This window comes from Gossypium raimondii, chromosome 9, assembly GCF_025698545.1.
Source record: "Gossypium raimondii isolate GPD5lz chromosome 9, ASM2569854v1, whole genome shotgun sequence".
Classification (NCBI taxonomy): Eukaryota; Viridiplantae; Streptophyta; class Magnoliopsida; order Malvales; family Malvaceae; genus Gossypium; species Gossypium raimondii.
In genome coordinates this window covers 35,982,927-35,994,646 of record NC_068573.1, presented here as the reverse complement: position 1 = coordinate 35,994,646, position 11,720 = coordinate 35,982,927, and the positions used below count along the sequence as shown (strand labels likewise).

The 11,720-nt window shown below is 33.0% G+C and overlaps 1 protein-coding gene across 1 annotated transcript; it reads left to right on the top strand.

Annotated features, from left to right (window-relative positions):
• The first annotated feature begins 280 nt into the window (after positions 1-280).
• Positions 281-2,911, top strand: LOC105799313 (tetraspanin-3). The gene is made up of 2 exons (XM_012629799.2): positions 281-880; positions 2,378-2,911. Exons 1-2 carry the CDS (start codon positions 368-370, stop codon positions 2,720-2,722), a joined length of 858 nt encoding a protein of 285 aa, XP_012485253.1. The 5' UTR covers positions 281-367; the 3' UTR covers positions 2,723-2,911.
• The last annotated feature ends 8,809 nt before the right edge of the window (positions 2,912-11,720 follow it).

Genomic DNA, 11,720 nt, shown 5'->3' with positions numbered 1-11,720 from the left:
TTCATAATTTCCTAGTAACTTTCAAACTGTTTGTATTTTAAGTAAACCAGTAGCTTCACTCAAACTACCAAACATGGTTAATAACTCCAAAAGTCAAGCCAAAAATCTTTCTATAATTTCTACAGTATTATATTATAAAATACATGAAAAATCTAAGGGTGTTTTTGTGATTCCATACCAAGAAAGACACGTGTAGAAAACCCAAAGCGAGTACCGTCCTTAAAAGACCTTAACATACCCATCAACCCCATCCCTCATGTATTAAAAACACCTGCATCTAACAAACATATCAATATCATTGCATTAACTTGTAATGTAAGCACCTTCTTTCAGTATACAAGAAACGCAAAAAGGAAACCCCAGAAAAATGAGAACTAGCAACCATTTGATAGGGTTACTAAACTTCTTAACATTTTTGTTGTCAATAGTAATATTGGGTGGTGGAATATGGCTAAGCAGCCGAGCCAACAGCACAGATTGTCTCAAGTTCTTACAGTGGCCATTGATAGTCATAGGAGCTTCAATCATGGTGGTTTCCTTAGCAGGTTTCGCAGGCGCGTGTTATAGGAACACCTTCCTGATGTGGCTTTACCTCTTCGTCATGTTCTTCATCATCGCCGCCCTCATCGGCTTCATAATCTTTGCTTATGCGGTGACTGATAAAGGCTCCGGGCGGCCGGTGTTGAACAAAGGTTACTTGGAGTATTACTTGCAGGACTACTCAGGGTGGCTCAAAGACCGCGTGGTGGATGAGAGCTATTGGGCTAAGATTAGTTCTTGCATCAGGGATTCCAAAGTTTGTAGCAAGACGGGCAGAACCTTTAATGGCGTCCCTGAAACTTATGACATGTTTTCTATGAGGAAGCTTTCCCCTATTGAGGTATGCAATCCTTTTTCCCAACTTCTATTACTATTACATGCTTTTATCATCATTTTTACTCACCTTTTGCTATTTTGTTTGTGATATGATTATGATCTAAATTCCATATTATTGAAAAAACAATGTTTTCACTTACTATTAAAAACCCGTCTAGCAAAAAAGGCGTGTTTTTCTTAAAGAAAAATGATTTTGGGAAAAGCTGCAAGATAAAGTTGCAACTTATGATTTGATTTGATCGAAAAGTAGATCAATTTTCAGGTGTATTTTTGGTTAACCAACAAAACCATGGTACCAAACTAAAATTCTCCCAAGTAGAATCATTTCTATACTTAAAATGTTAGAAATAACTATTTTGATTTAAAATGTTTGTCAAAATAAATATACTAAATTGATAAAGTATAAATCTCAACTTCTATAGAAGTATAGGGACTAATAGTGTATTTTAACCAGTAAAATTTGATCCACTGTCACTGCCACTGCCATGTCCAGTGCCGCTTTGACAGCTGAGCTGAGGCCCGTCCATTGCGGTTCATCGGTCGACCACTAGTATATTGCCAAGTTTTCACCTCTCGAATTATAGTTTATTTTTTAATTTCAAAAAATTATTTCGTTATTTATCATTAAAATTGGGGTTAAATTTTGAAATTTGATTAATGATGGGGGACCACAATGGACGGTGGCCTCATTTGGCAAACCCAATAATTATGTCGCATATCCCTTCATCTCACTCTCACAAATGGTGTAATCTTATTTTAATTTGGGTATTTCGAAAAATGTCACAAAGCTATGTCGGTTCACTTATTCATATCATTGATTATATAATTTATAAAACGCAATTACTATACCAAAATCTCACACAGTAGCAATGGTTGTGTTGTCTTTCACCGTAGGGTGCCACATACTAATTATTATATTAAGATTTTGGTACATCTTTTTCTGAATATGTTTTATTTTATTGTTAAAATTGATTACAAATTACTTATTCAAAGTCCTCTCTATATAATAATAATAAAACAGTCCAACTACAGGTCAAAATAGGGTTGGTCGAGTTCTTTGCTTTATCCTAAATTGATTGCCTTTATTTTAGGTTCATCACTTTTTTTTATTAAATAATTTATTTTGTCTGCTTCTCAAAAATAGAGTTAGAAGAAAGAAAAGAAAAGAAATATATTATTTTAAACTTAAAGCTTTTTGGGAATCAATTTCTTTTTGTTTTGAAATTTTATATTTAATATATTAATAAATCATAAATAGGATTTTTATATCATTAATTGCAGAATACATGATGTGCCAAAATTTATGGAATGATTCCCGCTATTATGTTTCCTTTTTAAGTCTTCACATGCTGACAACTATTTTGATGTTTTCTTTTCTTTTAGATTTATGGAAAAATTTTAATTAATTGATAAAAAAGGTTCAAGTAGCTATACCAAACTCTGCAATTAACAGGAATTTAAGTAACTAATGACAGCAAACCTTGTTAATTGTTCACTACAGTCTGGTTGTTGCAAGCCACCTACAGAATGTGGCTATGTTTATGTCAACGAGACACTATGGAACTCCGGTAGTGGGCTAGCTGCGACCAACCTCGACTGCTCGCGGTGGAGCAATGACCAACAGATGCTGTGCTACCAATGTGACTCCTGCAAGGCCGGTGTGCTTGGCAGCCTCAAGAAGAGCTGGAGGAAAGTCTCGGTAATCAACATTGTTGTGCTTATCCTCCTCGTCATCTTTTATGTCATCGGCTGCGCCGCTTTCCGAAACAATAAAAAGATCGATAACAATGAACCGTACGGCGAGGCAAGGATGACAAAAACGCAACCAAGTCGGATCCATTTATAGAAGACCAAGACATGTAATGGAAGCTTTATTTTCCTTTGTGATATATGTAATGTTGTATACCATTTTAGGTCTGGTTTTGTGTGACAAACAACTGAACTTGTATTTGGTTTTTCCTTTTTGGTGAAAAAAAGTATTGTTAGGATTCCAACTCTTAAAATTGAATGAAATGTTATTTGATTTTGGAACGAATCTTGAATACCGATATGTTTATTTTAAATAGCCAAGCATGTGAGGAAGTGTTGATTGGGAACAATAATGTACCTCAAACAACAAACATACAAGTAACATGCACATCAAAATTACCAGCCTTTAGTTCATATTCCTTGCTTACTTAAGTGATGGTTCTCTTAATTTTCGGCGTTTCAACACCGTATGAGATGCAGATCTAGCCCATTAAAATAAAAAGGTCAAGATTCACACATGCAATTGGCACAATACAAGGAACAACACTCTAATTAAAATAATCTAGGTATCCAAATATCAACATTATGGTCTTTAAATTAAATTACACTAAATTGACAAATTAATTAAGAATCAAAACTTGATTGGAGCAGAAGCGGCGGCGGCTTGGAATTTGGGAAAAGCTTTGGGGATGGAAGCTGCCGGTGACGATGGGGAAGTGACCCACAGAATCAAGAGATAACGGCGTCACCAAAAACATTTGATCTTGTTTGCCATTGTTGCCAAACTATATATTTCTCATCTTTTTAATAAATAAGTTGGTTGATTGAGGGGGAGAAAAAATATAAAAACATACAAAGCTGCATTTCCATCTATGTAAGGACAACGATCAACCCCCATCTATCTATGGACAATCTATAGGAATATAATGCCAAATGTAAAGGTTACATTAGATTGAGAAGCAGATGATGACAAGAACTTATGTTAGTGTCAAGGGCTATGAAGTCTTTTTTTTTATTATTTAATCTTAGGGTGGGTTTGGATGGACGGTGCGGTACGGTACGTTTAGCTATAGTATCTAATCTCACTGCCACCACTGTTTTTACACTAACCGCAGGTAAACACACCGTCCATCCAAACTCACCCTTAATTGATGATATTTTCAGGTTCAGTTGGGGTTAAAAGGGAGTTACTGTTTTTCTGTGTTAGTAGGCTGTTTTGGTGAGAGTAGGAAGCTGAGTTTTTTAATTTATTTTAGAGTTATGTATATAGTTATTACAGTTGGTTAATGAATTTTTATCTCTGCTGAAACAGCAACTTATCATTATCATATGGACGACGTAAATATTGGATAAAAACTATAGTAAGATAAATCCTTACAACTTGTATCTTTCTCTATCTCTTTCGTTCTTTTCACCTATCCTTACAGCTTTTCAACTTTTTTAACTAGCCAACCGCCATTCTCTTCCTCATCCTTTTTCTCCTTTATGTCTTCCCTCCCTTTTCCCTTCCTCCTAAGAATTAGGGATGAGCGGCTAGATAGATTTTAAATTTGGAACGGAATTTTTTTTGAAAAGTGGAAGCGAGGTCAATTTTTTCTTTTAAACAGTGGGTATAGAGCAATTATATATGATAATTACTTATTCCATCTCACTCCACTCTATTATATGAAATTATTATATTATCTTTGCACATATATAACTATTAAAAGGCTAAAAATATTATAACTTGATATAAGAAATCTTCATATATTTTATGTTTAATAATTTTTAAATAAATTTATTTAAATATTTACTTATGTTTAAAAATATTAAATGTAAGTAGCAAAAACTAAATTAGTTTGGCGCATTGGTGAATGCACCCAACATCCATGAAGGTGGGAGTAGTTTTTAAGGTTATACATCCATAGTAAAGCATGCCAACAATAGAGTGATCGTGGATTTAACGACATCTACGCCAGCTAGCTCCATTCCATTGCCATTCCTACCAACGATGTGGTGCCTAACATCGTTCGTGGTGCTACCTCCTCACTAGTATCACCCTTTTTCCCCTCCAACTTCACCTCCTCCATCACCCTTGCTTCCTCCTATTAATGAGAGACCAAGTCTTATCCGAAGACTAAGTCTTACGTCCAAATACTTAATATTTAGGAGGTTATTATTAGATTTTTGTTATCCATTCATTTTCACTTATGTCTATTTGAATAATTTAGGGGCTTTCTTATTTGTTGATCACTTACATATATTAATATTTTTCACAATCAATAAAGCAGTACAATTTTCATCTTCTTCTAAAATCTTTTACGGTATCACAAGCCTTTTTTTTTTCTGTAAACGAGACAACGATACACCTTGCTGCAAATTTCATTTTCTTTTAATGGCTGAAACACCGAAGCTGCTACTACCACAGTAGAAATATTATCCAATTCAATCTTGCCTCATAACTTCCTCTAAAACTTAGTAGAAGTGCCATCTCATTGGTTCTACACCAGCCCTTCCTCCAACAATTCCGAGAAATAATATTGAACAAGAAAGTTTTGCTTACATAAAATGGTTTCACCAAGTTCGTTTAATACAATACGCGATACTTGCCTCTATTGAAAGCACAATTGCTTCCGCTACTGCTGCTGTTGACAATTCACAAAATGCATGGTCTCTGTACAAGCCCAATTTTTATGCTCGGGCTCAATTAACCCTAAACTAACAAACCTCAGCCCAATAACCCAACAGACTCAGCCCAAACCACCCAAACCCAAATGACCCAATTCCAGTTACAACCCAATACAATAAACCCAACTAGCCTAACCCAAACCCGAGGCCCAAATTCGGAGCCCAATTCCCCAAAAGTCAAGCTAGGGTTTCAGAAAAGAAACCCTAGCGCCGCAGCCCTTTGCACCCTAGCTCACTGGCACGCCAGACACGTCCCCGTCACCATGCCCACTTGCCACCGACGCCCTCACCTGCTCCACCTACAAAAGAAAAGACACAATAGCAGTAGAATATAGGGATTTTGATTGTAAAAAAAATGGCTACAAAAAGCCATTCAAAACAGATTGTAATAGGGGGCTTCATCACTGAATCGGGGGGCTTTTTCTTTTCTTATGTAACATTTTCATATAAATAAAACAATCAAAAAAACAGATTCAAGGCTTGGATACCAGATTCACATTTCTTTTTTATTTATTTTATTTTCTTTATTTCGTACATTAAATAGAAAATAAAAAGGGAAAGGGGACTCACCGAGAACCTGTAACACCTCTTACCCATATTCGACACTGGAATAGGGTACGAGGCATTACCGGAGTTTACTAATTAATTTTCAGACATTTCATTTTTACCTAACGTTCATATTTATAACCAATCAAAATCAAAACATTAATGAGCTAACGTTAACCAAATTAACTTATACACGCCATAATAACCGAATCAAGTCATCCAAAATTACCGATAGAACCAAGGATAATGTGATATATCTCCAACAAGCTTCCGATAATCATTTCAAAACATCTAATAACTATAAAATTCCATAAATTGTTAAACTTTCAAATTATTAACATGCTTTTATAATTCTTCACAACATAAATAATGTAACATTTCCTACCAACCACAATCAAGCTTCCGATAATCATCTCACTGCATCTAATAATTGTACATATTACCAATAATAATTCAATTTCAATATTAAAACACATATCCATATAATATTCATCATAAAATAACATTCACTTTAATTAAAATTATACGAATATAGTTCATACAAACTTACCAGTGATATGCGTAAATACCAAGATACAATGGCATTTTAGTAATTTTCCATTTTCTCGATTTTCTACCCGATCTTGATCTAAAATTAATTTTTCATTTAATAAAACAACTCATTTCATGCAATTTGGTCATTTTGACATTTTTCCAAAATTACCCCTAAAGTTTTACTTTTATTCAATTCAGTCCAGAGCCCAAATCATGCAAATTAACCATTTATAATGCAAACCCATGCTAGCAGAATATCCATACACTTATTTTCCTCCTCCTCCTCTCCATTCCACATCCTTAATATATATAACATGCTTATATGTAACATTATCTATAATTTCACATTTATTTATATTCATTCAAAGCTGTCCACTTGAGTCATAGTCACTAAATTATTTATATCTTGAGCTACAGAACTCCAAATTGAGATCCGTTAATTTTCTATGAAACTAGACTCACATATCTTCTTACCATAAAATTTTAAGAATTTTAGTTTAGCCAATAAGTACAGTTTATTCTTTAAAGTCATCCCTGTTCTGCTGTCTGACAGTTTCGACCCTTCTTCACTAAAATTAATTATCTCATCGTACGGGATTCGGATGATGTTACCGTTTATTTATATTAAAATAGACTCAGTAAGGATTTAAACATATAAATTTAAGCCACTAATTATTTTTCTCCAATTTTTTTATTTTCCAAAGTCAGTACAGGGAACCCGAAATCATTCTGACCTTATCTCACAAAACCTATTATATCTCATAATTTACAATTCCATTGCTTACACCGTTTCTTTTATGAGAAACTAGACTCAATAAGATTTAATTTCATATTTTTTCATCCTCTAATTCAATTCATATGATTTTTGGTAGATTTTCAAAGTCAGACTACTGCTGCTGTTTCAAAACTATTTTAGTGTAAAATGTTGATAACTAAATTTATAACACTTTCCTTTCCTTTCTCTTCAATATATTCATCACTTTCTCTTATTTCCTTTACTAACATAACAAGAATATAGAACCTTATATAATGAAACTTTACCTTAACATTAATTTCCTACTTTTTCAATAATATCAAACTCAAAAGTATATAAAATCTTCTTACCTTATGCCATTGATTTCAATCTTTAACTTGATTTTCTCCCTCCTCCAGCTTCTATTTCTTGAATCTAACTTGATATTCTAGCTCCCCATAGTCTCCTTGCCATCTTTCTCTCTTGATGGATATGGAAATTCTTTTGATTTCTAAGTGAAAATGGTGGATTTTTGGTGAAAGGACCAAATTGTAAAGAAAGCAAAGCTTTCTTTCTTCCCCTCTTCTTCTCACGTTAATGCATGCAAAATGGTGAGAATGGATGGATACTTTTCATCCTTCTTTCCACATATATATATATACTAAATAAATTAATAACAATAAAATAATATCATTAAAAAATCAAATTAAAATATTAATAAACTAATATTTATTTATTTATTAATCTAAAATATCTCCAACATCATCATTATCTTCTAGATTTCTCTCTTCTAATTGACCATTTTGCCCTTTATGATCTTTTAAAATTCGTCCTTGAGTCATCACTTAATTTGGTAAAATTGTGATTTAGCCCTCAAACTTCTTCACCTTTTTCAATTTGGTCCTAATCCATCCATTTTCTTAGTTTCTAGATTATTCTTCCTTAAAATATTTACACTATTGGTCCTTCAACTTTTCATATTTACACTTTAACCCCTCAAGTTTTGAGTATTTACTCTTGGGCAACAAAACTTTTCTCACTTTTACAATTTAATCCTTTCTTGGATTAATATGTCATAAATATACTTTCCAATGTTGACATAACTCAATTACCCATTTTATCACTATATTTTCTTATTTTACCATATCAGTATTTTCATGCAACATACCTATCATAATGCAACCCATGTCATAATTTTAAAATAAATTTTTTTCTTGTCGAATTTGTGGTCCCGAAACCACTGTTCCATCTAGCCCCAAAATCAGGCTGTTACAGAACCACCGTGGTTGCGCCGTCGGAAGGCTTCTCCTCCGTCTTCGATTCGGGTCCGAGAGGGGTTGCGGGTTTCCCTCTTTCCCGCGGGTTGAGAGATCTGAGATCTTAAGGATGCCACACGATGAGGTTTAAAAACCCCTTTTTCTCGCACGACTCCGACCACCGTCCTTGGTGGCGCTGCGATGGAGATGCGGCAGACGGCGGCGGGGTTCCAAGTTTGGAACCCTAGCAGAGAAAGGGGAAGACCCTTTTGTTTTTTCTTATGTTTTTTTTTTAAGAAATGAAATAGCAGAAAAGAATTAGCTTTTATAGGAATTTCAAAACGGCGCCGTTTAAGGCAGGGGGATCCGCGCGTAGACCCGACCCGACCCGGAGAATCCGCGTGTTTTTAGTTTTTGGGTTATTTATGCTGATCCCCGATTTTGTCGTGTTACAATTTGAGCCTTTTTCGTTATTTTCTCTTATTTTTAATTTAGCCCCTGCAATTTCATTTTTGTTTCGACTTGGCTCATTTCAACGCTGCGTTTTGGGTCTGTGGTTTATTTGCTGTTTCAGTCCTTCCGTTTTTACGCGCGGTGCAATTGGATCCTTTTCTTTTTCCTTTATTTTGAATTGGTCTTATATGTTTTATTTCATTTCGATTTAATGCTTTTTTTAGCATCTTTTATTATTATTTAGTCAATTCTTGTTAACTTTATTATTATTATTATTATTATTATTATTATTATTATCATTATATTTTCATTAATAATTATTAAGTAATTTTAAATATATGTGCTATGTTATATTATCATTATTATATAAGTGTTTATACATTACATATATTTTATCTAATATATATAATTTTTATTATATATATATATGCATATTTATGTACGTATATCTATATTCCTTTTTTTCTCATAAATATATGTATACATACTTATATATGTATTTTACTTAATAATTTTTAAATATACATATGTACATACATTTTTTCATATGTTATAATCTTCATATAATTTTCTTTTTTATGTTCATTTATGTATTTGTTTATATGTTCATTCTTATGTTTTTAGTTTATTATTTATTTATTTGCTATGGAATGTATGATTGATCTATTATGCGCTTTATTTATATTTTTTTTATTCACTTCACCATGTTTATTATTCCATCATACATATGAACTTCATATTTCAAAAAAGGAAAATATTTCAAAATAAGGTAATATTTTGCGTTTGGAAATTCGAGGAACGTGTCCTAAGGTACTGGGTTTCGATTTCTCGTTCGACCAAATGACTTAATATTCTTTTCAAAAATTTTCAAAATAAGGTAATATTTTGCATTTGGAAATTCGAGGAACGTGCCCTAAGGTACTGGGTTTCGATTTCTCGTTCGACCAAATGACTTAATATCCTTTTCAAAAATTTTCAAAATAAGGCAATGTTTTGCGTTTGGAAATTCGAGAAAACATGCCCTAAGGTACTGGGTGTCGATTTTTCTCGTTCAACCAAATAGCTAAGTATCATTTTCAAAAATTTCAAAATAAGGCAATGTTTTGCGTTTGGAAATTCGAGGAACGTGCTCTAAGGTGCTGGGTTTCGATTTCTCGTCTAACCAAATTGACAAATATCCTCTTGAATTTTAATCTATGCTATTCGAGTTTTTTTTAAGGATCGTATTTTAAATTTCTTTAAAGTTTTCAATTTTTCGACACTAAGACATTAAATAATCAACTAGGTACCAATTTTGGGCGTAGCGAGGGTGCTAATCCTTTCTCGTGCGTAACCGACTCCCGAACCCGTTTTTCTGAATTTCGTGGACCAAACTTGTTGTTTTAATAAAATCAAATCATTTTATTAAAAACAACCACTTTTCGAGGTGATCCGATCACACCTCATCAAAAAGGATCGGTGGCGACTCCCGTTTTCGTTTTCATTTTCAAAACCCAAGTCGACCCCGTTTTTCAATCAAAAAATGGTGTCAACAGTCTCTTCTAAATACACTTTATGCCAACAAAAGTCTAACAAGAATTTATAACCTTCATGATCAACTCACACACATCACCAAAGGATCAAAGGGTGTGGTTCAATATTTGCATGAGACCAAAACGATCTTTGATGAACTTACATCTACTTGCTCACCAAATTCTTTGAAAAATTTGACAGTAAAAATCTTCAGTGGTCTTGGATCTGATTTTTGTGAAGTCTCCGCTTCAATTTGTACTCGTAATACACCAACTAAATACAAGTTGTTCTAAAAACCATTTGATCATAAAATTTTTCTCTAGTATGAAGACAAGTGAGTATCTTCTGTCGGATTTGTAAAATAAATCTAAAAATAAAACTTAACAAACTAGTATCTATCATGTCAAATCATCAATAATAAATTAAGAATAAAACTAAAAACGGAAGCGTACTTGAATCTATGAATTCCTTGAAGTTTTTCCCGATCTTGAGATTTGATATTCCAAATTAGTACACAAGAAATTCAAAGAATATTTACTCTCTCTTTCCTAAGGATGAGATATTAGAAAAGATATCTTGTGTATAATTTGGGGACCATAACCCTAATATTTATAACATTGGCATATTAGTTCTAATTCTTAATTATCCTATCATTAATTAGAATTTGATTAGAACTCAATTACTAGAGTATCTACACATATTTGACCCATACTTTATTTAATAAATAAAGCCCAATAAAATTCTAACCAAATTAGATCACTTTTAGTTTGGGCTAACCTAGCATGATAGTAAATAATAATATGTAATTACCTTTATTATATATGTGATGTCTATATTTTCCAACAATCTCCCACTTGGACCACATATATATACTAATTCCTTTATAATTACATGTCATTATACAACCTTATGAGCTCAAAATTTTACTGTCATATCCAAAAGATATTCCAAACAATCTCGTCCATTAATTATGCTAACATAGAACCAAGGCGGCTTTCGTTATATATATCGTAACTAAATCCATTCCTGATCACGTATATTAACACAAATAAATGACATAGATCAAGTATGGATATGTAGCATGGAAATTACATGCAATATGATCTAAACATGTTTATTTCCAAATGGTCCTCTTTAAACTTAAGTGAGGTCAGTATCAAAATAATAAACAGAGTGAATAAGCTGAATACAAATATAAAACAAATAAAATATAAACTCCCACTAAATCATGATATCCTCAAACAATGTAACACCCATGTAAGCATTGTGCTCATGAAAGACCTTGGGTGGTAAACCTTTCGTGAGCGAATCCGCTATCATGGAGTTTGTCCCAATGTGCTCTTTCTTTTACAACTAGGAACTTTATGTCAATATGTTTTGACTTAGATGAACTC

Coding starts and splice junctions, on each gene's coding strand:
- LOC105799313 (XM_012629799.2), top strand. CDS start 368: ATGAGAACTAGCAACCATTTGATAGGGTTACTAAACTTCTTAACATTT. Junction 881..2,377: donor GGAAGCTTTCCCCTATTGAG/GTATGCAATCCT, acceptor TGTTCACTACAG/TCTGGTTGTTGCAAGCCACC.